The 26,885-nt window shown below is 38.6% G+C and overlaps 3 protein-coding genes across 3 annotated transcripts in view; all 3 read right to left on the reverse strand.

The window, feature by feature from the left end:
• LOC145777726 (uncharacterized) overlaps positions 1 to 508 on the reverse strand; it is a 32,779-nt gene extending 32,271 nt beyond the window's left edge. Inside the window, exon 1 of the mRNA XM_082589168.1 lies at positions 463 to 508. Coding sequence (XP_082445294.1) covers positions 463 to 488 — 26 coding nt within the window. The 5' untranslated portion in view covers positions 489 to 508. The remainder of the gene's footprint in view (positions 1 to 462) is intronic.
• An 877-nt stretch (positions 509 to 1,385) lies between these two features.
• Positions 1,386 to 5,312, reverse strand: LOC145765465 (nidogen-2-like). Its single transcript, XM_082577294.1, has 4 exons — positions 5,127 to 5,312; positions 3,302 to 3,580; positions 1,658 to 1,791; positions 1,386 to 1,479 (listed from the first exon to the last, which is right to left on the reverse strand). Exons 1-4 carry the CDS (start codon positions 5,310 to 5,312, stop codon positions 1,386 to 1,388), a joined length of 693 nt encoding a protein of 230 aa, XP_082433420.1.
• A 4,158-nt stretch (positions 5,313 to 9,470) lies between these two features.
• LOC145777743 (uncharacterized) overlaps positions 9,471 to 26,885 on the reverse strand; it is a 33,402-nt gene continuing 15,987 nt past the window's right edge. Inside the window, exons 12-39 of the mRNA XM_082589191.1 lie at positions 25,779 to 25,865; positions 25,454 to 25,627; positions 25,142 to 25,256; positions 24,506 to 24,680; positions 23,981 to 24,089; positions 23,453 to 23,724; positions 22,910 to 23,150; positions 22,419 to 22,625; positions 22,214 to 22,342; positions 21,865 to 21,969; positions 21,545 to 21,744; positions 21,120 to 21,332; positions 20,549 to 20,693; positions 20,067 to 20,273; positions 19,871 to 19,975; positions 19,451 to 19,603; positions 19,092 to 19,226; positions 18,696 to 18,938; positions 18,249 to 18,324; positions 17,636 to 17,856; positions 17,221 to 17,382; positions 16,589 to 16,806; positions 15,642 to 15,759; positions 15,108 to 15,197; positions 14,876 to 15,000; positions 14,538 to 14,646; positions 14,086 to 14,258; positions 9,471 to 11,296 (exon numbers count right to left, since the gene is read on the reverse strand). Of these exons, the coding sequence (XP_082445317.1) occupies positions 11,170 to 11,296; positions 14,086 to 14,258; positions 14,538 to 14,646; positions 14,876 to 15,000; positions 15,108 to 15,197; positions 15,642 to 15,759; positions 16,589 to 16,806; positions 17,221 to 17,382; positions 17,636 to 17,856; positions 18,249 to 18,324; positions 18,696 to 18,938; positions 19,092 to 19,226; positions 19,451 to 19,603; positions 19,871 to 19,975; positions 20,067 to 20,273; positions 20,549 to 20,693; positions 21,120 to 21,332; positions 21,545 to 21,744; positions 21,865 to 21,969; positions 22,214 to 22,342; positions 22,419 to 22,625; positions 22,910 to 23,150; positions 23,453 to 23,724; positions 23,981 to 24,089; positions 24,506 to 24,680; positions 25,142 to 25,256; positions 25,454 to 25,627; positions 25,779 to 25,865 (4,434 nt within the window). The 3' untranslated portion in view covers positions 9,471 to 11,169. The remainder of the gene's footprint in view (positions 11,297 to 14,085; positions 14,259 to 14,537; positions 14,647 to 14,875; positions 15,001 to 15,107; positions 15,198 to 15,641; positions 15,760 to 16,588; positions 16,807 to 17,220; positions 17,383 to 17,635; positions 17,857 to 18,248; positions 18,325 to 18,695; positions 18,939 to 19,091; positions 19,227 to 19,450; positions 19,604 to 19,870; positions 19,976 to 20,066; positions 20,274 to 20,548; positions 20,694 to 21,119; positions 21,333 to 21,544; positions 21,745 to 21,864; positions 21,970 to 22,213; positions 22,343 to 22,418; positions 22,626 to 22,909; positions 23,151 to 23,452; positions 23,725 to 23,980; positions 24,090 to 24,505; positions 24,681 to 25,141; positions 25,257 to 25,453; positions 25,628 to 25,778; positions 25,866 to 26,885) is intronic.

Raw genomic sequence — 26,885 nt, forward strand, 5'->3', positions numbered from 1 at the left:
ATACTTTCAATTCTTGTTTCGTCAGTGCCTGTTAATTCTTTGTTGTTTTCCACTTTAGCCTACGCTACTGCTTAACACATTCTCTGGTCAAGAGACTGTCAGAAGAATTGAAAGCGTCATGCAGCAAAATTAAGGAATCTTTGCAAACATTGCTCGGAATATTTTGCCTCAAATAATTTTGTTGCAGATTTTATCAACATCTTGGCAGAAACATGTTGGAAAATACATAAAAGAAACAGAAACATACATCGTTCACTATATACCACATTTAACACTGGATACTGATTTTAAACTATCGAGACCTACTAAAACAAATTACATCAAACGAACTGATCAGCAGCTATCGATGTTTTTCAAATAAAATCTTCTTAAAACGTCAGAATCTAAATTTAAAGAATACCTTTTGCTGTGTAATTCTTGCATAACTACTGTAAATCATGTTGAGTTACTGTAGCTACTTACTTAGCCAAATCGTCAACGGGATACATCTCTAAATATTTTTCACCACCTTGATTGAATCCAGCTCTGCAACAGCGAAGCAAAGGAGTTTACCACTACGAATGAAAGAGAAAATAACCACTGCTACTGTACTTTCGGAATAAGGTATCACTTAATTATGCTGCATATGTTTAGACCGTGGGTTTTTACTTGCTTCATTTTCAAACAAACGTAAGCATGTACTAACAAAATAAAAATTGTACAGGCCATCCGTTTTTAAGCAAAAAATGTTTGCTATATCCAATGCTGCGAAGCCGAAGCCCGGGGTCAAGCGTTTTTAATAGGATGGGAGCTGGAGCCTTAACTCGGCTTGCTGCCGAGCCGTCTACTCCGCTTGCTATGGAGTTGGAGCCAGAGCTAGAGCCACATACAGCTCCGGTTTTAGCTAAAAAGCTCATTAGCTAATTTTATTAAAACTTTGTAACGAGACACTATGAGAGAGGACCAGCTATGTCACATTTTGAAGTATTGTCACTGAGCGGATTGTTTCTTCAGAGATCAACTATCATAATCATATTATACATTAAACGGATGTAAACGTTGAATCAATTAAAAATACGGATGAATTTCGCTAGTTGGTAATGAAATAGTGAGCAGCTAGGCGTTGCGTGTCGTGGCTGTGAAGGGAAGCGCACTTAGTCGCAGTCAAGCCTGTAGAAACTACCCAGACAGAAAAAGTCGTCACTTTTGCATTGATTCCAAATCTTCAGACGTACTGTAGACTAAAAAGCTGATTTTCTACGTCCCATGAATTACCTACTGTATAAGCAGAGTTAACATATTGTCCTTTTTCTTATAGGCTATTTGTCGTTGTTTTAAAGGACAGTGTTTTTTAAAAAATCCACAGTATTTGATTCTAAAAAATGTACTTATTTTGAAAACACGTCTTAATTTTCCTCCGAAGCTGGAGCTGGAGTCAAGATGTCAAGTCGGAACTGGAGCCGGAGCCAGACCTTTTTTATAGCGGCTCTACAGCTCTGGCTAAAACATGTGAAAGCAATCGTGACAAACAAATTTCAAAATTACCATGAGACAATGTAATGTAAACGTTTCATTAATGGAAGCTACACATGCTGAGAAAATAAGTAATGAAAAGTCACTACTCAGTACTCAGTGCAACATACATAAATTCAATAGTCATCTTTTTGAACAAACTGACCTTGCTTCAAAGATAGCAGATTTCAGTTTATGAGTCAATGTTACTACTCCCATTTTGTTTTCAGGATAGAGAAAAATTGCGTAAGTGTGACGATCGTTTGACGCAAGCACACATTGAAACGTAAATGTCGCGATCTGAACAGTTAAAATGTAAAGTCAGTTAAAGTATGAACTAAGTTAGTAAAATGTAAAGTCAGTTAAAGTATGAACTACTGTAAGTTAGTAAAATGTGAAGTCAATTAAAATGTGTTTCTGCCACGCTTCATATGTTGTTGCCATCAGTGGAAAAATCCAAAGAGAAATCTTTCTGTTAATTCGTATAATCCTCGCATATAAACTACGTAAAGAGTTGTTTTTGAAACTGCACATCATTTGGACATTTGTTACAAAATTCTGTTCTGGTCAAGGTTGCCAAATTGAAAAGTTAAAACAACCCAAGTTACAGCATACAAATCATATTGCAGCAAGTTAATACTTAAAAATAGCCACAGTTATACTGTAACTATGTGAATTTATTGATGAAGTACAAAAGCCTTCATTATCTTAGAAGTGGGTAAACCTATTTGATTTTAGATAGGACCCTTAAACCTATACAATAACTACTTTGTTGACAAAGCATCAAGGGTCCTTCCGGATTTACATGAGCCCAAAGTGTCAGAGGAAAACAGAGAGTTCAATTGTACTTGGGAGGAAAGGTATTTTTTGCTAATAACAATGGTAAGCTACAGCGTCTGGTGTAGTCTACTTGCAAGTAATCGCCGTTTCGAAAGAGTTTAATTTAAAAGACTTTGCACTGAAAATGTGCCCCTTGCTCGGTAGCACATACATTTGTGAGGCATTTTTTCAATTATGAAGAGATTGAAAAGCGACATTCTAAACAGAATGGTTTATGAAACCCTGGATGCTGGCTTACGTCTGTCGACCACCGAATTTAAAGCAAGGATTGACACAATAACCAAAAATAAAAAACAATAAATTGTTTTGATTTGCTTTTTTATGTGTATTGCTTTGTATCTTTTTTTAAAATCACTTTTTTTTTAGTTGCAAACAAGCTGAAAATTACTTTTTATATGGCCGTAAAGTTTTCTTCAAATCTTGAAGTGACCCTCTATATGCTCGCAGTCTTGGATCACCTTGGCCCACTCTAACGTAGTTTAACCCTCACAATCGGGTCAAGCTCTGCGAACCAGATATGGCATTTTCTGCAATAGGGCTGAGGGCTATTACTGCCAAGATTATAAAACACCTTTAAAATGCCATGACTACCCTATGCGCTAGTTTTGTAGAAATTATTTAGAAATTATATGCTGTGTGAAGTTAAAGTGTTTTTATCTTTTTTTCAACTGGCAGGTCAAAATAATTGATTGAAAAAAAAATAGTCTTCTTGTGTTTCAAAATATCAACCTGACTATATCCAAAACCAGGGTTACCCAAATATAGTTTAGAACCATAGCCTACTACAGCATACCCGACCATATCACGATTAAGTCTGGTAGTCAAAAGAAATATCAGTAAATTAAATGTTAATAAAACATTAGACAAAAAAAACATTAGTAGGTTACTTTTACGTTAGAATTTTCTTTGGCTTGAATGCAACGGGGCCGGTTTAAAACATTGATGCAAAAAAAGCTTCAAAAACACATACCTCTCCTGCCAATGATCGCCCTTCGACTTCGTGCCATGTCACAATCAGTGCTGATTCCGCTTCGAAATTAGAAGCTTCAAAAGGAAAGGCAAGCCTTATATCTTCAGTCGCTCGAGCTAGCACTCTGATATCATTGCTTTCTCGGTAAAAGATGTTTCCGTGATTTGCAGTGTCAAGATCCAACATGAAAGGAGCAAGCAATGGAGACTTAAAAGGAAAATCACCAAGGAAAACATCTTCATCCGCCAATTCAAACGATACATAACCGTCAGTGTGAATCTAAAGAAGTAGCACACAACATATTAGAAAACAGTAGAAAACTACTTTCCGATAAATTACCTGGCACTGTATTTCGCGAAGCAGAAGAAAATAGGCTACTGTGCTGATTCGGTGTTAATCCTAAGAATAGAACCCCTGTGGTGATATTGTTCTATATTCAGAGTGAGCTGCAGCACTTGCAGTAACCCAGAAAAATGATTGTAGCATTAAAAGGTAAGTGGCAAATTGAAGTTAAAGAAGCATATTTACGCCCAGGAACTTTACAATCGCTCCATCGCCATCACAACTCTAATTAATACTTATGCTTTTGGACAGCAATGTGACACGAAATCCGGATTTTACGTGAACCTATGCTGAAGCTTGCGACTGAAGGCAAGCCGCAAGAATCACCACGGAGAGTGCATTACGCTGTTATCGTAGTGAAGCTTTCAACATGTTTCATTACACCAGTTTCTCTGTTTTTATAGTATAGCAAGTTGAAAAAACTAAAAGACATTTTTTGCCCAATCGAAATGGTATTGCAAGTGAAATTGTATTTGCCTAATATTGCTGATCCCGGTGAAATTAATCAACACGGTTTCCGCCACAATAAGAGACGATAGGAAACCGTAATTAAGCAGCAGTATTTCGTTTTCAGAAAACGTCTGTCTGATTGCTAAAAGTGCCAGTATTTTTGTAAGAAGTATAATGAACGATTAGAGGTCCAGACTCCAGAATAGTCTTTGTGCAAACAAATTAATCTTAATGTACGTTCAACCGTGAAAAAGTGCAAATGCAGTACATCCCGGCAGTTTCTTCATTGGCGTTTTTTATGGATAGGTTGTAACAGTTTAGGTATTTTAAAATTGTGTACGCCAATCGATAGCTTGCATTTAATCCTTTGGATTTAAGACAAAAGTTAAAAACGACAAAAAATCTCCTGCTTCTGCAGACTCTCACTAAATGCGTGTAAAAGATGTTTGACATTGAGATCTTTTGCTGGTGTTGTAATATTACAAAACATTTTTTTTTCATTGGTGATTCTCACATAGACAAGTTTGCTCCAATTACGACCTGTCTTGTCAACGTTTCCTGCGTTGTGTGGTATCAGCGGTTCAGCGTCTTTCGTTGATTCCTGTCAGTTGTGGAATCTAGATTGTTATGGTGCTGTTTTATTCGCACTGTTTATAATTGTACCATATGCTATTCTCGCAACGTACGAAATAAAAGGTCGCTCTCTTTATTTCGAAGAATATCTTTTTAACCTGTGATCTGTTTTTGTGTCGGCTGCATAGGCGAGTGGTGAGAGCATTAGTACGGCACTCCAAAGGGCCCTGGTTCGACATCGTTCAAGAGCATGCGGCAATGTATTTAGCAGGTCACTTAAAGGCATGCATGAAGGTGGACACGAAGATTGGCTTCTTTGCCGTCCACTTATTCTAAATCTTTAACCAGTCTTTAACAAGCCTGAACACGACCTGTTTGCGTGCTATCAACGCACAATAGAATTTGTCAATTTGAAGAACAATATTTCATGATGCTGTTGCATAAATAAAACTCGACTTACCCACAAATGGTCATATTCTTTGTTGTAGAATTTTACAGGAATATTCAAAGCAAGTTGATGGGACCTTTCAAAGTTTCCATTTGACAATCTAGCATCGTGCTCTTGGCTAAATGGGAACAAATCATCGACAAAAATTGCATGAACTATACCCACCAGCCCTACAAGTATTAATATACTCGCCTTCATTTCTGTCTAATACACAATCTTCGTAAATAGAATCATAACTTGTTATCAATTCAACCTCAGTTTGCAAAATTAATCGGTTGGCATTTGGCAAAGTTTTTGCATGACAAGACATTTGATCAATGTAAAAAGGAACGATATTTGCTACTGTTACTGAAACTTCTTAAAAGTTACATTGATGAAATGCAATGAGGTTGCCTTCGGAAACAACTTTGCTGAAACTTTTCATGGCTGTGGTAAGTGGTCCGAGTTTCTGAAGCACAGGCTTCAATAGTGTTGAAAGGACTACTGCTTTCTATACAGCAAGCTCCGTATTCTTTTGAATATTATAATTTTCAAATATGCTCGGACTGCGTTGCATTTCATCATAAAAGTCAGAAAATTTGATACATTGCTGAGAGCAGAAAAATCTTTTTTTCTGCACCAAGTTACGTCAACAGTGCGCAATTCAACGTTTATTAAACACGTTCGCTTTTTGTGTTACTTTTGTGATCATTGCAAATGAGTTTAAATTCACTTTCTACCAGCTCAGTGGTTTCCTCTTCTGCTCTCGTGCTGGTAGATCTTAAGGTCGATTCCAGGTCGGGTCAAACCAAAGACTTTGAAAACGGTACCGATTGTGTTCTTTCTTGCATAACGCAGTGAGAATAATATGTCGGGTCGGATAATAACGTTATGACATTCTAAACCTGATATAAAATTAAAAATGAGCCCTCCCGCTTAGCTATTGTATAGCGCCAATAAAACTAAAACATTATTATTATTAAACGCACTTTCTAACTTTGTTAAGCTGGAGATCTGTGGTAGAAACTCCTAGAGTAGTTCTTGAGTAGCCTACCTCAACTTCACAATGAAATTACGCGACCTTCTTGTTACGAGCAACCCAATAGTTCTACAGGCGCGCGGCACATCGACTAATCTCAACGCTTACACCGCAACTTCATCTAAACGTTGATGGCAACGAAATAGAGTGGAGTGGACCTTCAAAAGAACTCAAAAAGAAAAAAAAATAGTGTCTGGGCTCGACCAATTTCTAAACGCATTTGAGATGCAGATTGCAGTGGCAAAGCTGCTTCAGTGCTCTATCAAAATAGTTACATAGATACAAAGTTGAATACCACCATCAGCACTCAGCAGATAGGATCCAGTCAGAAAAGCGGTGCTCCTTTAACTGGTTTAACGTTTGCAAACGTTGTGAAAATTAGACTGATTTGGTTATAAATCTACCCACAGTAATTTAGCATGGACTATTTTTTATAAAGTAACTTTGGCAGAGAGTCCAGAGACTAGAGAAGTTACTTTCTTAAACCATGAGCAAACAAAATCAAGCTGCTACTGCTATTGCAAACTCGTTTAATGAATACTTTGCTAACATAGGCAATAAAATATGGCATCAAAAATTTCTGCTCCATCTCAAGATTGTTATCATGACCCTGTCTCAGTTATTCCTAACCACCCTAAAACATTTTTTCTTAAACCTATTACCACAGAAGAAGTATCAAAACATTTAAAAAACTTGAATGCAAATAAAAGCACTGGGATGCATGGAATACCAATTAAGTTTTTAAAAATGTCCTCTCCAATCATTTCTCCAATCTTAACTACCTTATCTAATGAATGTATTGTACAAACCACGTATCCAGACCAGCTTGAAGTAGCTCAAATTGTACCAGTTCACAAGTCTGGTTCATTTGAAACCTGTAAAAATTATAGACCTATATCACTTCTCTCCCCAATTTCTAAAATATTTGAAAAATGCCTCTATGAACGGATTTACAGTTATTTTGACAAATCAGATTTTCTGACTTCATGTCAACATGGTTTCAGGAGTGGTCATTTTACCTCACTCGCTGTCTCTCACATATACGATGAATTTATTTCAAATATAGATAAAAAAAAACATAACTTGTTCAATATTTTTTGACCTTGCAAAAGCATTTCATACAGTAAATCATGATATCCTAATCAAGAAATTACAAAGATATGGAATACGTGGACTGCCTTTGAAACTATTAGAAAGTTATCTCACACACAGAAAGCAATACACAATAATTAATGGTATGGCATCAGGTCTGCGCAGTGTAACATGTGGTGTTCCACAGGGTTCCACTCTTGGACCGTTGTTATTCATTATTTACATAAACGATTTTCCTTCCATTTCTTCTTTCCAGGTGAGCCTTTTTGCTGATGACACCAATTTAACTATGTCCAACAAAAATCTTTCTTCTCCAGAACAAAACGTCAATACAGAATTAATCAAAATTGACAACTGGATGAAAATGAACAAGCTCTCCATTAACTACAACAAAACTGAGTACATGATAGCCTACTAACTAAACAAAAGCTCGATGTAAGGATGCACGTTACGATAAACGGAATTACATTGCAAAAAAAAAGTGTATTAAATATCTTGGTGTATTAATTGATGACTCTCTCAACTGGAAATGTCACATTCAAAATGTTTGTAAAAAACTTGCTAGAGGCTCCTGGGTCATTCTTCAACTTAGAAAGTATGTGGATACTAACACACTGAAGACTGTGTATTACAGTCTTATATATTCTCATCTTCAATACTGCATATCCAGCTGGGGTGGAGCTTGTGACAATGCGCTGGATCATTTATTTAAGCTGCATAAAAGAGTTGTTAGAACCATGACATTCAGCAACTATACAACTCACACATTGCAACTCTTTCAAAAACTACAGCTGTTAAATATACAAGAAATTTATAAACTAGAGATAGCAAAATACATGCACAGAGTCCACTTAAATCTATTACCAGAAACGGAATGTAATATCTTCCACAGACTATCTGAATGCCACTCACACAATAGGCCTACGCGCCAATCATCCAGCAGTAACTATTTTGTTTCAAGGGTGCGTACTGAATTAGGTAAAAGGCAGATGTTAATAAGGGGTCCTAAAGTGTGGCATGAGGTCCCAGGTGATCTCAAAGGTCTTTCTCCAACTTCTTTTAAAAGAAACTTTAAACACTACCTTCTTGATTTAAACGCCACTGTTGAATAATAACTGTTTTGTCCATATAATTACATTATTCTATTTGCTCATCTCTTTGGTATACGTTGCTTTTTATCTTTTTTACTGATTAAAATTGTCGATTGATATCTCTTAAACTCCACTCACAATTAATTCATTCAGCAGCACGGTAAACCTGCTTAGTTTGTTTGCTTTTTTTTTTCTCTTTTGCATAATGAAAACATGTGTATCTGTATCACCAAATGCTTGATTTTCTTTTTTTGTATGTGTGTTTGTGTATTTACTGTATATATGTTATTTAGGCCTACATCACCAAGCTTGAGGTGGCTGCTGACTAGATGACCGTTTGGTCTTTTCGCAGTCTTCTCGTCATATGACACACAACCGATTATTATTGTATACTTTGTATTCTTTTCATGTTTGTGACAAATAAATGAACTGAATTGAAAACAATACGGTTTGTGCGTTTGGAATCTGCACTCTGCAGGCTGAATTTATAAGCTGCAGCAACCACGTGATACTGTGAGCGTCTCTGTTTACCCGTCAAAACACCTCGTCTGCTGCAGAGACTTGCAGATTACAAATACGCACACCGTATCGCTGTTTGGTTTTGTTTGCTAACAACCTCTCTAGTCTCTGCCAAAGTTACTTTATAAAACACGTTCATCATGGTACAAATGAAAATATCTACACTACATTATTCAGTTTGCACACGAAGTCTCTAACCGTACTTCAGCAAACCTTCGTTGGAGTGATTCGAAGTTTTATGCTTTTTCAAATTCGACACCAATAATTCAGGGAGACTTCTTGCAGGCTATACCGGTATCGTATCATATCTTTAATCTTAGGGTCTGTGCACTCCAAAGAAACCTTCAGCTTGTAACACACTTTTAATTCGATCACAACTTTTCCTTATTTGCTTTGTTGGGTAATTCAGTCTTTTGGCATGTTTTATTTCAGAGCAGTACGAGACAGTCGATGAAAAGCTTGTTAAAGCTAAATTATTTAAATCCAAAAACGTTCAAAGTTTTTTTTCTTTAATTTGTTGGATGACAAACGAAGTGTTTTTACCTGGTTTCGTTTGCTTCCTTTTTCTTTATGTTAACATGCTTCCCTAGTAGTAGTTGCAGAAATAATTTAAAGGCATCACCTCGTGTACAAGATCGCTATTTAATCTACAGAATGATGTTGAAAAAAAACAGTTTGTAATGTGCAGTGCAAGCCTGCATAGCCTGTATGAACTCGACCTCAAATTAAGAATTAGACAAATTTCAAGTTAAGCACAATGCCAGTGAAGTGGAAATTTTAGTTCATTGTGGCAGTGTTGATTCTAGCAACTATTATTTCCATCATGCTGCAATAAGCAGCAATATGGCAAAGCAAATTATCACCGATATAGCGTTAACCATCCATGGACTTGAGAAGCCACTGATGACGCATAGTCGGTCTGTCAATGTCAAATCAGTGGCTAGAATATGCCACAACCGCGGCGACAGACTTTGATCCTCTGCCTGAAACATAACTAACCCATAAGAATCTGCACTGAAGTTGAACATCTGATATTGCTTTTGTCGTCAACATTTGCGATCTAAGCAGTCTTGTTTATTCAGGCAGCAAGGTTAGTTGATTCATCTTTGATTACAAGTATGACGTTTGCAAACAACTGCAAGCCCAGGCAGCAAAATCTGTCACTTCACATTGATTCAACGTCTGTGCAGACGTTGAATCAATGTGAAGTGACAGATTTTGTTGTCTGGGAGAAAGCGAAAAACCAAACAACTCTTTGTTGAATAAACGGAAAATATACTCTTAATGTAACGCAATCATTTTAAGTACTCGAGCATTTGCAGCGTAGTGGTGATGCAATGTAGCAGGCTCAGACACTCAGTCGGTGTGATGATTACACGGTTGAAAAGCATATAGAACAAGCTTTAATGTACAACAAGCCATATACAATACATTGCATGCTAGTATACAATGAACATTACAATCTGCACAATACAGCCTAACCCAGCTTGCAAAAATTGTTTTCTTTTTATATGGATCCAATATCTGTAGACGTTGGATCAATGTTGAAAAGACTCAATTTCTGCAAGCTGGATAGTTGACGTTGATCCGTTTCTACAACCAGCCGAAATTAAAACGAAAAGTCAAGAAACAAATAAAGGGCAGAGAAACGCTATTGTGTAATCGACTGTGGCAGACAATGAGAATTTATGTTTATTGTTTACGTTGATCATCCTTTCAATTGATTGAAGGTGACCATAACACTCGATTTATAAACAAACTACAAAACGACTTCACAATGAAAAGCGGAAACTAGTTTATTTTGACAACTAAAAAATGGCAAAATTGCAACGTCATCACAATGTTGCAGTTACGTGAGAGCCTAACACTACGAATAGAACTTGTGATGTCACCGAAGCATGACATCACGAGCAAAGAAAAGTTCACTTATTGTTTACAAATAACTGATGATTTGAGGAACATATAGAAAATGGCACAACCGTCTCTTTCCCGGACAGCAAAATCCGTCATTTTTACATTAATTCAACGTCTGCAGACGTTGAATTAATCTAAAATTGACGGATTTTGCTGTCTAGGTCGTTGATTGATGACAATGCAAAAACGGGTAATTGTGTATACTATTGAGAAGGCACAAGAAACACAAAAATATACGTGCGAAGGAATGGTGAAATGTACAACGCTGTCGAAGCAGTATAAGCAGCAAGTTTGGTCGATTCTAGGCCACATGAGAGGATCCACTATTAGATAGATTAGATACACATAGCCAGATAGCATGATGACTGATGAGCTGGCATTGTTGATGCATCGTTTGTAGAATATAAAAATATGATTTCGTTTATGATTCTCCAGCAGCAGAAAGATGGGTTTCCCCGTCGCCATCGTTACTGTCGGCATCATCGGCAGCTTCCATTTGCAGTCGGTACCGGGATGACTTGGTGCTGCGATAATCGGTGCCTCCGCGTCTGCAACAAATGTTCAATTACTCTCCAGTTGTATCAAAAATCAGTCGCAGCTCAAAATGGTTTTCATTTATTTAATGTTTCTGAACCATCGTGCAGATTCTGGGTATAATGTGAGGATGAAATCAACATTTAATGGCATTGCTTTAAACTTTCTTTTATGACTTACTACGTCATTACGACGTAGTTTCGCGACCATGATGTCACTTTGAAGTCACTCTCCAACGGAATAACGCCAAATGAAATAATACAGTGCATTCTCACAAGCTCATTCCAAGCAAAACACAAACACTGCTCCAATCAAGAAAGCAGAAATTGCCGTCTAAAGTTTTCCCATTAGTTAAAGTAGCGATAACCATGACTAGAAGGTGCACCACCAAACGCAACAGCAGAGGTTAATTTTCAAATGAAACACCAAACGTAGCAAATTAATTCAAGCCGGTTTCCATTACACTGCACAAACGACACTGCTGTTGCTGTGATTGGTGTTCCCAAGCCAAGCCATCATCATAGAAACCAATTGGGTTATGTTAAAAACGAACAAAGCAAAGATTTGAAATGCAATAGCTCCACGTGCGTTTGTGTTGGAACTGATTTAACATTAAAACGAGTCAGGTCTGATTCAAGCAGCACAACGTAGCTCTTCAAAAAGCAGTTTCGTAACTTCATAGATCATGTGTTTTTTAAATTTAGTCAAAAGAAAAGATGACCAAATTTTTAAACAAAAACATGACAATTGCCCAATTGAAAAAAATCCGTTCTTTTTACATTGATTCAACGTCGGAATGTAAAAGGACGAATTTTGTTCGCTGGGTAAACAACTAAATATCCAGCGACCAAAATTGAATTTCACTTTTGTTTGAAAAACTAAAAAAATCTTGATTCATAAGTTCACATTTCACTAACTTAACAAAGGAACTTTTTTGTTAGGAAAGTGAAAAACATTGTGTAGTAAAAATGTAAGTTTGCAAGAATGAAATGATCAGTTGCTGAACTAACAAAATCCTTCTTTTAATGTTGATTCAACACGTGCAGACGCTGAATTAATGTAAAAAGATAGATTTTGTTAACTAAATCAATTGCTTGTTACATTGAATTTTCAATCAAAAAAGTCAACTGTTACGTTTCACTTTGGAATGTGAAGCGATCTAAGCTGACAAAGACCTGTCAGCGAGCATGAGCCACCATTCAACTGCATTCCATTCAGAAACAGGATGTTTGTGTCAATGCGGACAGCGGCATTATTACAGACTTGAAAAATGTTCTGCAGTAGCCAATTTGTGCCGTGGCAGTGGAATAGACGAGTGTACTCTTCGAGTCTTCACAGTCGGTCACGAGGTCAGTCTAATGTTCCAAGCCGCAAGTGAGCCTGCATATCCCAGCTGTTTGGCGGCGATGGTGGTGTAAGAACTTAGAGCGGGGTGTGAGGTGGAATGAAGCGATTCCAAAGTCCGCTCGCGCATTCCCAGATAGCAAAAGTTGCCATTATTATATCCTTTAAACGTCGGGCGATGTTGAATTGACGTAGAAATGCCAATTTTCGCAAGTTGGTCGCACAACATGTCTCGTGTAAACAATACGAGCCTTCATGCAGCAAGGTCGTGAAAGATGACTTCAAATAAAAGTTGATTCAATGACAATTTGGCGCAAAATGTAAACGGAAAGAGAACTTAATATGTGAATCGTTTTTGTGTGAATACTTCATCTCCCAAAATGGATTGTTATTTAGTTCAAATCACCGAGAAAGCAAAGGCATGATTGGTGTGCCATGCATAAGGCTAGGATGATATCCCAGTTAAACTTTTTACATTGATTCAACGTGTGAAAATATAGACAGGCGCAGAAAATGTTTGCTAGCTGGTATTGACAACATTGAAGCAATGTAAAGAGCCATCTGTTTTTCGTTCGGATGCCCCTGTTACCTTATTCCTCATCCTCATCAGACAAAGGTGCGTCGAACTTGGCTTTTGATTTTTTGCTGGAATAACCAGACGCGCCGCCACTCCTGGTGGAAAACGAGCATGTTACATCCACAGACGACAACAAAGCAGTCTTTTTATATTGATTCAGCGTTTATAGACGTTGAATCAATCTTAAAAATGACTGGGTTGCTGGCTGAGTCGATGGAACAAGCCAACTAGGTGCACTGCGACTTTAATTATAAAATGTGGATATACTGTAAAGTGCAAGGCAGCTCAGTTGTGGAATAGTGGATGTGGTGAATACAACAGAACCTGCAAAGGTTTATTTTTACATCGTTTCAGACAAAACGATGTAAAAACGATAACCATTGATAAGAAATGATTCAACAAAGACGAAACTGGATACTTCTTCACATTTTAGCAAAAGAGTGCAACAGTTTGCAAAAACGTCACACTCGATGGAATGGCTGCAATCACCTATTACGTGAGTCAATGTTGTCCTTGTTCCTATGACCTTCGCTTTATGAAAAAGTAAACATTTCTATTTCTACACAAATTGACAAAATTCCATCGCAAAATCTTAGCTAAAAAAAAAACAGACGCGGCGCACTCCATTCAACAACAGATGTGGTCAGTGGACACTTCAGCCAAAACGTAAGAACAAACTTTCGAGCACAATACATAAACATTTATACATCTCGATCAAAAATAATCCCTTCTGTTTAATCAAGTCCTCTTTTCATGAAATCAAAACAATTATTCTTTCGCTTATTCAACACCAACCGATAGGAAAACAAAAAAATAAATCGTCTGTAAGCGAAACACGACTGAGGTGCCAGAGACAGTGCAAAAACGTAAAGTTTTCATTACCTAAGCTTGTTACGAAGCTGGTTCACTTCGCGCTGCAGAGTTTCGTTCTGTTCGTTGACGTCATCCAATTCGCGCTGCAGCTTCCGCTTCCCAGCGTTGGCTCGCGAAACTTCTTCCTCCGTGTCATCCAGCTGCCGCTTCAGTGTCTTCACCCGAGAGTTGATCTTGTCGACCTTTAGTGGAGGAAATTCGGTCAAGATGAAATCATTATTCCATTCCAGACAGCAAATCAGTCGTTTTTTACATTGATCCAACAATTTAAATGTAAAAAAATGACTGATTTGCTGTTTGGGACACAAGATGACATGCTAGGAAAAAGCATCCGCAATTACATCAAAATGACGTTTGTTGCTGAACAAAAAACGTGTGAAAGCTATTAGCGCAGATTCCAAGTTGTGCTTCATCTTGAAGTTCACTGTTGTTGACAAAACCAAAATCAAATGACGTCAGACCTGTTCTTTGTACTGGTCGGCGTGTCTGCGTTCTTCTTCAATCTGCATCATCGTTTCTTTCAGCTTCTTCTCTGTTCGTCGAACCAGCTTGTTGGCTGCACTGTGCTCTCTGAAGATGACATTTGGTTACCAACTCACAATACCTTTGCCGTGCATTCCCAGACAGCAAATCAGTCGTTTTTTTGCATTGATTCTACGTCTGCAGACGTTGATTGCGGACGACTGATTAGCTGTCTGGGTAGCAACACAACTCAAAAAGTAAGTGCCATAACTTTAAAAAATGGAAAACTTGCAGTCGCAGTAATTAAAAAGTAGTAATGAGAAAACTGTGGGATTACTTGGACTCAGCTTCAAGCTGCTCCTCAGTGCTGGCGATCTTTGCCTCCAGAGATGCGATGGCGTTCTTCTGCTTGCTCCGGATCGTTTGCTCCATCTCACTCAATTTTATCTTCAGATCTTTGTTCTGTTGCCAACGTAGATATGATCAGTCGACATTAGTGAATTGAATCGTTTCACCGATGCGGTGATTCAACGTTAAGAAACATTCTATTAACATCATAAACTACGCACCTGTCGCTCGAGATGGTTTCTGGCGGTCTCTTGCTTCTGAAGTGCCGACCGCTCAGCTGCCAGTTCATTGGTATATTGCTCGTTCTGGGACTGTAATGATAGAAATGTATAATAATTATCACATTCACGACGCGGCGGCAGAGTGTTCGACGTAACAAATGAAGTGAGAGATCTGACAACCACACGCAATAAGATACTGGAATGTAAAAGACGTATGTGAAGCTAAAACAACATGTCATGATACCAACCTCCTGTGGTAAAATACATTTCCAAACTTGCAGTTCGTCGCTTTTCAGTCGACTATTAGCCTACTATAAGGATATTCGATAGCAAAGATGTCACCATATCACTGCAAGGATCTAAAAAGGCAGAGCATCTGCAGAAAGCCGTGAATGCTGAGGACAAACCACGAATGTTATGTTGAAAACCTCTGCACGGCTTGCTTTATAATCAGACATTGCTGATTTGCAATGGTTATTGCTTATGTAACAATGCTATCCTGTGGTGACTGGTGAGTAGAGGAGCGCATCATACCGTCAGCTTCCTTAGCTTCTCGTCCATGAGTTCAAGAGAAGACTCCATGTCTTCTTTCTCATCCTCTAGATCACTGATGCGGAGTTCGATGCGACGGCGCTCGTCCGCTTGAGCTGATCTGTTAAGTGGAACTCGTTTTTTACTCCAACCGTTGTGAGCAGTTAACAACTTTTGCACTTCGCTTTGCCTATAAACCGCTCTTTTCCAGCTGATAATAACCATGAAACCCAGGGATATCTAGAGAAGGGGATATGAAGGCTCGCAGCGATTGCCTTATTCTCATGACACTACCAGGGCGGTAGTTTGCAGTGCTTTAAACATGCGATTCTTTTTAAAATCGTAGAAAGTTTTGTAGTGCAGCTGGTACAATGAGCTACAGACGATAGTTAGTAAATGTTACGGAGAGCAAATTTAAAGAATACTTGTTTGGAAAGACAGTTGAAAAGTTACCAGTAAGCTGTTTTTTTTTAACAAAGCCTTTGCAGTAGGCTAGAAGTAAAGCAAGTACGGTATATAGGTAGTTGAATTAGCCTAACAAGCAACCATGAGCATGCTGTGAATATCCAGGCCTGATGCTAACAGCGCAATGCAAGGTGTCATAACAAGATTTATTAAACTGCAAGCGGTGCCAATTGTCATTTCACGATAAACACAGATTATTTACGATAAACAATAGCCCTTCTATTGTCAGACGTAATAAAAGCCTTCGTATCCCCTTCTTTAAATATCCCTGATGAAACCACATGATTCCTGGAGATCATAATTTGGAAGAGTTTCTTATCAATATCAGTTTAACAGCAAAACTTTAACGAACTGGCAAAAAATACATGTGAGCACACTGGCAAATCGCTTCTGTGGTAACTTGAAAAACACTGTACAGCGCAAGATAGTTTGAACTGATTTTAATAACTTTGCTGCTGAACAACAAAAACCACACATTCCCTTACTTGTCCTTCAATCCTCCGCTCAGTTCATCCTGAAGCTCGTCCCTTTCCGCTTCCGCTGCTCTTCTTTGACGTTCAGATGCAGACAAGTCTTCCTGCGCTTGAATCAGCTCGGCTTCGAAATGCTTCGCTTTTTTCTCGCTCTCCCGGGCGGTGATGAGGAGATCGTCACGTGACTGACGTAGATCTTCGAGGTCGCGATTATATTCTTTGAGTTGATTCTGAAAAAGTTTGAAATCAGAAAAAGTAAGATCCGATGCATTGATTCACTCGATGTTAACTTTTACAAGAGAGATTTTGGGTGGAATGACAAAATTCTTAATTATTTCCTGTGTACACGTTAAACCCATTGAAAAGTAATTTTGATAAGTGGTAGCGCTTACATTTACGCAATATTCGCTTAGGTTGGGTTCATACAAAACCAAACTTATAAATCTTTGATATATTTGACAAAGCAACTTAGATCTCGAGAATTTGTAAAGATTAACAGTTTGATTAACTTACGATAACTCTACTAACGTTCCATGTGACCGAGTAACTGATTTAAGTAACCTGGTGCTAAGTATTCTGATTCTAACCGACTCCAAAGCAAACCTGTTTTCAAAAAGAAGAAAAAATACTAGAAGGCAACGTACTTGCGCTTTTTTGAGCTGCTTGACCGCGTCATCCTTGGCCTTAGTGGCGGCATCGATGTGGCTTTCCATGTCATTGTAATCCATCTCTATCTTCTTCTTACCGGCGACAGCCATTGACTTCTGCTTCCTCTCATCCTCAAGTTCGGTTTCCATTTCTCGAAGCTTAACAACAAAGAATAATTACCACACACTCGATAGAAGAAACAAAATATAGAATCTATCAAACGTGGCTTGTTTCAATTGCAGAACACAAAAACATAATTGAAATGATTTTGTTGCGTGGTTCTGGAGTTGATTTTTTTTTGAATTAGTTTCTGCTTTTCGAGTTCGTTTTCACTTTTATCTCAGTTTATGAACCTTTTGTGTACCACTTAAAACAATCGCACTATTACATAGTTCTCAAACAATCGCTCACTTGTTTCACAATGTTGCGTCTCTTCTCTTCTGCCTGTTCCTCGCGTGCCTGCAATTCGCGCTCGAAGTTCGCCTTGGCGGCTTCGAGGTTCACCTCAAGTCGCAACTTGGCGTCCTCTGTGACCTGCAGCTCATCCTCCAACTCATCGAGCTGGGTTCGGAACTCTTCGAGTTGCTGCTCAAGAACACGCTTGCTGCGTTCAAGCTCGTGCGCGCTCTTGCCTAGAAGAAGCAAGAATGTTGATGGATCACAAATTGTTGCAGTCTTCTTCAGAATATGATAAGTATTTTAGTGTTACAATTTTACTCGGGATGGTTATTGCTCGTGACCGATCAGTCCTAGCTACACGTGAAAGTGGTCACTGTCAAAAATACCTCACATGTCACATGAGTTCCATGCCTCATAATGGATGAAAGATTTTCGGTACGAGCGCTAATCAATGCATACAACATGTATTGGTATTCTATGTTTGGCCTGGCCAGCAGCAAAACTTGGAAACCAGTGCTGCAGAACATTAAGAATTCAGGTATCACGTGACAATGTAAACGCCAAAAGTGGAGAAGATAAAGCATGCACGCTGAGATACAATAAACAAAAAACATTGGTAGCCAACCTGTGGCATCTTTTGAACTGACGAGCTCATCAAGTTCAGCTTGCTGAGAGCGACGAATGCGTTCGAGTTCGTCGATCTAAGAAATGATGATAAAAACGAAAATGAAAACCTTGTAAGACAGTGCATTGAAAAAAAAATAATTTTAGTCGAAACAGTATTTTGTAAAAGTTCTACTCTGAGAAAACTTTTCTTTTTTGGCTGGTTCCTCTTTGGTAAAGCCCAGTTTCGTTAATTTTTAAGCAACAGTAAGCTTCGATGAACTGCGGTTCAATAAATCGTCACTCAAATAACTTCGGTTCGATGAATTGTCGGGTCATGTAACTGCCCTGTAATCAACTCGGGTAAAATTACGCGAAAGAAATGAAAAACGTAAAACTGCAAACTTGACCATTTTTATTCTACATTGTCCTCCTACAATGGAGATTGGAGATCAATACAAACACATACTCTGTCTCTTAGCTCGTCACACTCGTGACCGAGCGAGATGGACTTTGTTTCCTTCTCCCGGGCGGTACGTTCAGCATGCTCGCGCTCTTCGGCAAACTTGGCCGATACATTCCGCTCGTCGGCCAACGCCTTGTCAAACTGTCGTTGTTTCTTCTCCAGTTGTGAGATCACAGATCGGTTGTGGTCGAGTTCAACCGAGAAATCGTCAACGTCTCCCTGCAATCTCTTGTTGGTCTTCTCCAGCTAAAAAAGAATTTGGTTTCGTCATGCGTTCGACAAAAAGGAAACGGAGAAAAACTAAATTTAATGAATGAGTTCATCTTTGCTTCGATTGGTAAAGCAATCAACAATGAATTTCATTTTAAGTTTTTCGGAACAACGTTAGAAGATGCCAACCTTGTCAGCGTGAGCTGTTTTCTCTTCAAGCTGCTGGTTCTTATCTTCAAGATCTCGTTGAAGTCGCTTCTTCGATTCCTCCAACTGATCTATGGTGTCACCATCTGCCTCCAGTTTCTTCCGAAGATCTTGGAGCTAAACCACACATTCAAAAAGGTCAAAAAGTGGAAATAAAAAATCAGCAACCTCTCAAGTATATGTCGCTCCACCATCCGCACACAGTCAACATAACATGACGTCACATCTCTTTTTTATATTTTGAAAGAAAATTTAAAAAGGCGTTTTTATATTGTGAAGAAAACAACATTGACCACACAAAATCACAATACGAGTGCTATGCAGGAAAAACTTCAACTTACTGCACTGTTGGCGGTGGTAAGTTGCTTTTCAACGGCCCTCTTAGCCTCTTCCTCTTCTTCGAGTTGCTCTTCCAAAGAAGCTCTTTCATCATCCAAAGCACGGATACGACTGACCAGCTTCAATTTCGCCTGGGTCTCTTCTTGGCTTTGAGCCTAAGCGATAAAAACACAAACTTGAAAGCTTTTTACTCCATAACAGCTAACGTAAATTAACTTTTTCAAAGAGCATTCAACATTTAAATGCTTTTCCCCAGCATCAATATCTGCACGCTCTAGTCATGAATTTATATTTTTCAATATATTCGAGTTTGCACTGAAAGCAACGCTGACGTATGTGTGACTAGGCGACACAAACTAAATTGCAGCATTTACAACTTCTTTCGACAAGATGGATTTTTAAATGAAATCTTTTTGAATTACCTGAGTGTCTTGAAGCTGGCCGTCGAGCTGAGAGGCTTCTTTCTGTGAGCGCGACAACTGCGCCTCGACTTTTTCAAGGTTTTGCGCCAAACCTTCGATTTCACGCTAAAATACAAACAAAGACATGTTGACCAGTGAAAAGTTTCGTCAATGCCACCGCGATGGTCAATCTGGCAAAAACACGAAAAAATTCTACCTGGGATTTATTGTATTTGTCTTGGAGGTCGTTTCGCTGGCGTTCTGTGTCCTGTAGCCTGGCGGTGTAATCTTGGATTTGTTGCTCTTGCTTGCGGCGTTTACCCTCCGAGTCAGACTTGGCTCCAGTGATAAGACGCAGCTCCTCTTGAAGATCTTGATTCTCCGATTCCAAAGCATGTTTCGCTTTCTCCAGTGTCGTCTTGGTCTGCGAACGCAAGTTTCAACTCTCGTTGTTCATTCTGTTTTAATTTTTGCTTCTAAACGAAAAAAGAAAGTATTGCCGCAGGCATTGTTTTTTTAGATTCAACGTTTGCAGACGTTAAATCGATGGAAAAGGATGGATGCCTGACTGGGCTGCACCATGCACGTAATATGATATATCCCTGCACTCATAACTGGAAAGCATGTTGAAAAAGAAATGTTTTAAAGATTTTCTTAAGTTGAAGACTACCAATGCCTACGGATATTTCAGTCACATACTCGCTTCAATGCGTCCATTTCGTCTTGGAATTGGTCCACTTGCCCGGTGTGTTTCTGCCTCAGTTGTTGAAGTTGGTTCTCATAGGACTGGGTTTCGCTTTCAAGAGTTTTCTTCAAGTTTTCAAGCTCTCGTTCGCGTTGCGATCTGTTCAATGACAAATTAACAGCGGACATACAAAGCGTTCATTACAATGGAACATGCTTTTTGCAAGTGAAGGAGGGGAAGCTGCTATTCGAAACCTATCTTTCACAAAAGTTCAAGCCGAAATAAGGAGGCAAACAAATTTTCATGTTAAATAATTGAAAGGAAGCAACCACAAATGCTAAAAGCAATTTAAGTTCAATAAATATTAGAGCTATTCCACTGGTGCTTGTTGCCAGACAATAAATTCGCAAATTTATTAGAAAAAAGCAGACAATTCCAAACTATTGTGTATTTCATATATTTCTAATGAATCATATGTTGGAACAAACATGACGTTGTATAATAATTACACGATCTGGTTTGCAAGTAAATTAAACTTCAAACAATGACTTTTATCAAAAACAATCAACAACAAGAATAAATTACTTTAGTTCTTGCTGGGCGTTGGTTGTATCCAGCGAATCTTCCAACTCGTTCTTGAGAGCTTCGAGCTCCTCACTCAAGTCTCGCTTGTGCTTTTCCGCCTTGCTCCTCTGGGATCTCTCTTGCTCAAGGTCCTCTTGCACTTCAGCATAAACATTCTGCACCTCACGCAGATTTTTCGCTAGCTGGCTCTTTGCGCTTTGCTCTTCGTCAAACCTGCGTGAATGGAAAGTTAGTATAGTTTAGTTAGATGTGTGGCTCTTGATTCTTTGCCAAGCACAATCAGAATGCTATATTACTTAATGTAGACACTAGACATCGTTCTTCACAAGAGTATGATCTTTTTATGTGGATATAAAAAGTGTGTGAAATTTGGAAGTGAAACCTTATGAGCTTAAGATTTTGTAGAAAAACCGTGCATGTGGCACCTGGCTTGAAGAGCGGCAATCTCTTCGTCTTTTCGTTGCCCTTGTGCTTTCAGTTCTTCAATTTGCATTTGTAAATCGGCAAGCTGGTCACGGAGATTAGCAATTTCAGCCTCAAGCTGGCGACGAATTTTCTCGAGTTCTTGTCGCAGTTTCTCTTCCTTTTTAAGGCGCTCTTCAAGATCGGAAATGATTGCTTCATTCTGCAAATGCACAAAACAACATGGAATTATTTTCTCAATAGACAGAAAAAAATTAAATAACCGAAAAAAAAAAATCGTTTGTGAGTAAGGTTGATTAAAGAAAAGTTATCGATGTGTTACCTTATTTTTGATCTTGGATAGCATCTTGGCTTTATCCTCTTCGTCAGCCAAAGATCCCTCCATCTCATCCAACCGCTCTTCCAGCGACTTCCTCTCTCGTTGAAGCTAAAAGCAGTTTTTATTTGTCGTATACAGGCTTACGGCCGGTGATTGAAGACTTGAATTAAGTAGACGGGAAGGCAAGAAAGCGGCAATGCAGCCTAACAGCAGTGAGTCTAGCTTACACCGAAAGAAGATACTGCAAAAATTGGTGTTGTACTATATCTTTGAAACATAATTCAAACAGTCTCTTGTAAATTATTTCAAAAGTGGGATTTGATGCAAAGTGAATGAAATGTTTAGTGTTTACTTTAGCGTATGCATCTTCCATCATGCTCAGATCTTCATCCATCTTCTTGCTTCTCGCATCCAGAGTCACTTTTTCAAGTTGCAACTTCTGTCGAGCCGCTTCTTCCTCATCAAGTTGCTCTTCCAGATCCTGACAAATTAAAACATTAGATCTACCCATCTGTGTCCGAAAGACGTTGCAGTGAAAACATATTCCAAAGGCATACCTTGATGTTAATTTGCATTTTTTTCTTCTCTGTCAAAAGAGATTGATTTCTGTCCTCTTCGTCATCAAGACGACCTTCGAGATCACGAAGTATCTCTTCCAGCTCGGTCTTCTTGGCCGCAAGCCGAGCTCTCATCTCTTCGGTTTCGGTCCAAATCTCCTGCTCCGACTGCAGTTGCTCGGCCAATTTGTGCTTTTCATCACAGACCTAGAAAGAATGCAACATTAACAACCATGCATGAGTTGCACCAATCTGCATGAGTAAAAGGAGTTATTTTTATGCATTATGTGCATAAAAAATGACATCACTTATCAATATTTTAAAACAAAAGAAAGTTATGGTTTTATGCTGTATAGTGTATAATCATTACCTGTATACTATAGCGTTTATGGACGCATCATAGTTGAAGCAATTAGCACTCTCCTTAACACTTTCAGTATTTGAACCAGGACATGTTCATTTTGCAATCTTTTCAAATGCAAAAAAACTACCTGAGAATATTTCTTTTCAACGTCGTTTAAGGTCTTTTCAAGCTCCTCTTTTTTTTCTTGAACCAATTTAAGCTCACGCTCTTTTGCATTGAGATCTTCTTCTTGGCGCGTAACCTGAAGAAGAGGCTTGACCTTTGTGAAGAGTCTCCACCAAGGCCAGTTGCGGAGCTTCAGATAAGCGAGACCGTTTCTTTGGATGACCCGGATCGCACGGAGTTGGTTCTTGCGCTTGGAGAAGTTCCTGCAGAAAAGGTAAAAAATGAGCACAGGTACAATAGAACCTTCAGAAAGTCCAAAAGAAGCATTGGGGGAGTAACAACGTGATCATTGCAACAAAACTAAACAGAACAAGGAAAGACGACTTAACAGTTGGTTGTGGATTGCAAAACCGGACGAATCAACGTTTGATTTTACACAATATCTAAAATTTAGACGATCTGCAAATCAACAGCAGGTATTGTCGCTGACTATTATTGAATTGAGTGATTTCATTATTTCCTGTCAATATCAAGAACCACATGGTCTCAATGCACACTTGCTTACTTGCGAGCCAGGTAAGCTCGGCATTGAGCTTGGAACTGGATGATGATGTCGGTCAGTTTCAGATCTCTCTCCTCCTCTAAGTGGGCAAGCACTCCTCCCCGAAAGAAGATCTTGCTCTGACCGATTCTGAAAAGATTCTCATCCAGATCAAGAGCATTGATCATCTTAATTGCAGCTTTCTTCCCATCCATAATGTCTTTTGGAAGAACATTAGGAGTTAGGATCTCGTAACGTTGACGGAACTCTTGGAAAGGAACACGGTTGGGAAAACCCTGTAGATCACAGTGGTTAATAACATGGACTTTGTACGCTTCTAATTTAACAAAGATGAAAACAATTTTCATAGATAGTTTTATCAAGCAAGTTATAATTTTTGTTTTATCAAAACGTTTATCCTCAAAATCGTTCACCGCTGCCTTCATATTTCGCTATGAAACTTCGTACTGCTATTCCCGATTGACGCATTATAAACATGTCACCACATCATAGTCTTTCGGTTTATTGAATTAAATCATGAAACGAACTAACCTGTCTGCAGATTCGAATTCCCTCCAACACTCCATTGCATCGCAGCTGTTCAAGCACAAGATGCGCATTAATCTTTCCGGCTCTCTTTTCATAGTTGGGAATGATGCATCTGTTTCAATAGAACCATTCATCTAATTATTTGTCTCATAACAAACTGCACACACGGTCAGTCCAAGACTGCAAAATAACGAATTTTACTGTCTGGGGTGTTTATGGCGACATGTCTGATGTGATAAACTAAAAGATGACAAAATAAAGAGATTGGTCTTATTTTTCTGAGATATGATTACGTCCTTTCGATTGAAACTCGAATGCTATTTACTCATTTGAAGAACCAATGTCTGACAAGAACACAACCATACGAGAAACAAAAGTCAAGTTTTGGTTTCATACCACAACAAATCATAAAATATGTAACACGATTCTGACCAGTACCACATTTTCACCCAGCTAGCAAATCAGTACTTTTTATTGATTCAAATTTCAAATGATATGATTTGTCGGATGGACATGTGTGCTGCTTACCGGACGAAGTTGGGATTGGTGTTGCGCAATGTGACCATCAATTTGTTGAGTTGGTCTTTGTACAAGGCACCCACTGTCCTGAACATTCCTTTCTTGGTCTTGTACGCTGTGCTGCTGGAGAACTTGTTCTCCGAAGAAGTTGCGTTCAGTTGCTCTAAGCCAACAACCTTAGACACTGCGGATAGTGATGAAAGTTAAACGATCGTCTTCAAAGCGTAGGTGCAGTGAGTCAATAAAAAAGCGATGTTGGAAACTATAAAAGATTTGGCACAAACACTTCATCAGCATCGACAACACAAAAGGCAATACAAACGATGGTTTTCACCCAGCCAGAATGCATTTGCAAAAAGACCTGGCTGCTACAAATCCATCCACGCACCAGCGTCGGATTGTCAGGGCACAATCTGCCATTGCTAAAATGAGGTATGTGGGTGCTCGACATATGCCCTGACATTTAGTTTTGAGGAGCTACAGCAGTTTCAAAGGTAGTGAAAAGCAGAGCTTTTCAGCGTTTGGATGAAAATAGAGTTAAGAGCAAAAAGCAGTTTCTTGGCAGGAAACAGTTTCTAACATGTGATTCTAAAAACATTACTGTACAATTCGAATGTAATGACCAAAACAAAACAAGTAACTCACTATCTTTCCACATGCTACTGACAAACTGATCGGAAGAATTATGCAACAAATCAGTGACGTTGTCGTTCAGTGGGTCCATGTTCTTCATCAGCCACTTCGTTGCAACGTAATCGACCTTCAAGTTACATTATAAACGTACGATCAGACAGAATAAATGCTAGTTTTAACACAAACTTAACAGACAAAAATCCATGTGTATTTGGCAGTGCATCACTGATACAATTTACATTGAGCCATATTCTGCTTGATAATCTTGCAGATAACAAATTAATGAACAGTCTGTAAAGCTCGAAGCAAAATACAATTACTTGCCTTTCCAGCATAATGTTGAATCGAAAAGTCGCAGTTTCCTTTCAGCTGCTTGCTCCGTTGGAACTTGGGATGATCACCAAGCTGTTTCGAAATCTTTTCAACAAAGGACTTATCGGTGGCTTTCGGGAACCAGCATTCCTCGTCCAACAGTGACAGGATGCCAGGAGGATTGGCCTGGTGCATACATTAGAAGCTTTTACCGGCAAACAGCAGGGTTTAGCGTAGTGAGGCAATGAATTATTCAATGGCGTTGGATGATATGGACCCATTATACTAGCGGAAATGCTTGAACACGAAGAGTGTATTCTGTATAGTGTTCACGTACCTGACTTTCAATGAGGTTAATGCAGGGCTGCAAATCTAAACCAAAATCAATAAACTTCCAATCGATTCCTTCCCGACGATATTCTTCCTGTATGGCAACATGGAATTATCACAACATGGAAGTGCGGTAATGTTAACAAAACAACACTGATACCAACTCAGCACATTCTTAATTTAGTCTGAGTTCAAAGTCAACTCAAAGTGATGATGGCATTGCTGATTTAATTTCCAGATCACCAATAACATGCTGATTGCTGAGTGAAATGTTATGAGATATCCAGCTAACAAAAGATGTCCTTTTTACATCGGTTCTACGTCGCTAGTCATCTAAGGGCAATTTTTGTGAGCTAGGTATGGTTCAATAAAAAGTTAGTGAAGAAATAAATGATGTTAATTTTTGATAGTGAGGATCCGAACGAATATACCGCACCGGCCAATTGAGTTATTATTCAGACGGCACATCAACCGTTTTTTACATTGATTCAATGTCTGCAGACGTTGAATCAATGTAAAAAAACGGTTGGTTTGCTGTCTCAGACGGTATCCATTCAACGGCGGAAATGTATACTTGATATATGAATGGAATTTTCTCATGTGAATTTATGCAACTGCACAAATCAAAGATAAGATAGCGATTCACAATATTTTTAAAGCGTAGATCACACGTACCTTCCAAATGTAATCATAAACAATTAAACATTACTCAGTGCGAGCTGCCGAGCTGCACCTCAAAACGTTAACTGGTGTCAAATGTTCAAATTTTCATGTAGGTACAAGAGAATGACCGAACGATGAAAAATCTGCAGTGTATAGCGGGAGAGGATTTCTAGTCAGCAATCCAAGTCAAGACAATGTTGATCTTACAAAAACTTGGCCATTACAATAACCAGTCAGTGTCACCATCAGTACAATGTGCACATGCAAACGCAAGTAGTGTGCTACTTTTGACTACACTTTTACAGCAACATCTGTTTTTTTACATTAATTTGGCATAAAAATAATTTCAGCCAACGAAAAAGAAAATATTTGTTCACTCGAGATATAACTGCTAAAAGGCAATGAGATGGGATCAATTCATGATGAAACAAGCGGATTTTATATTAAAACG

Source organism: Aplidium turbinatum, chromosome 1, assembly GCF_918807975.1.
Source record: "Aplidium turbinatum chromosome 1, kaAplTurb1.1, whole genome shotgun sequence".
NCBI classification, from domain to species: domain Eukaryota; kingdom Metazoa; phylum Chordata; class Ascidiacea; order Aplousobranchia; family Polyclinidae; genus Aplidium; species Aplidium turbinatum.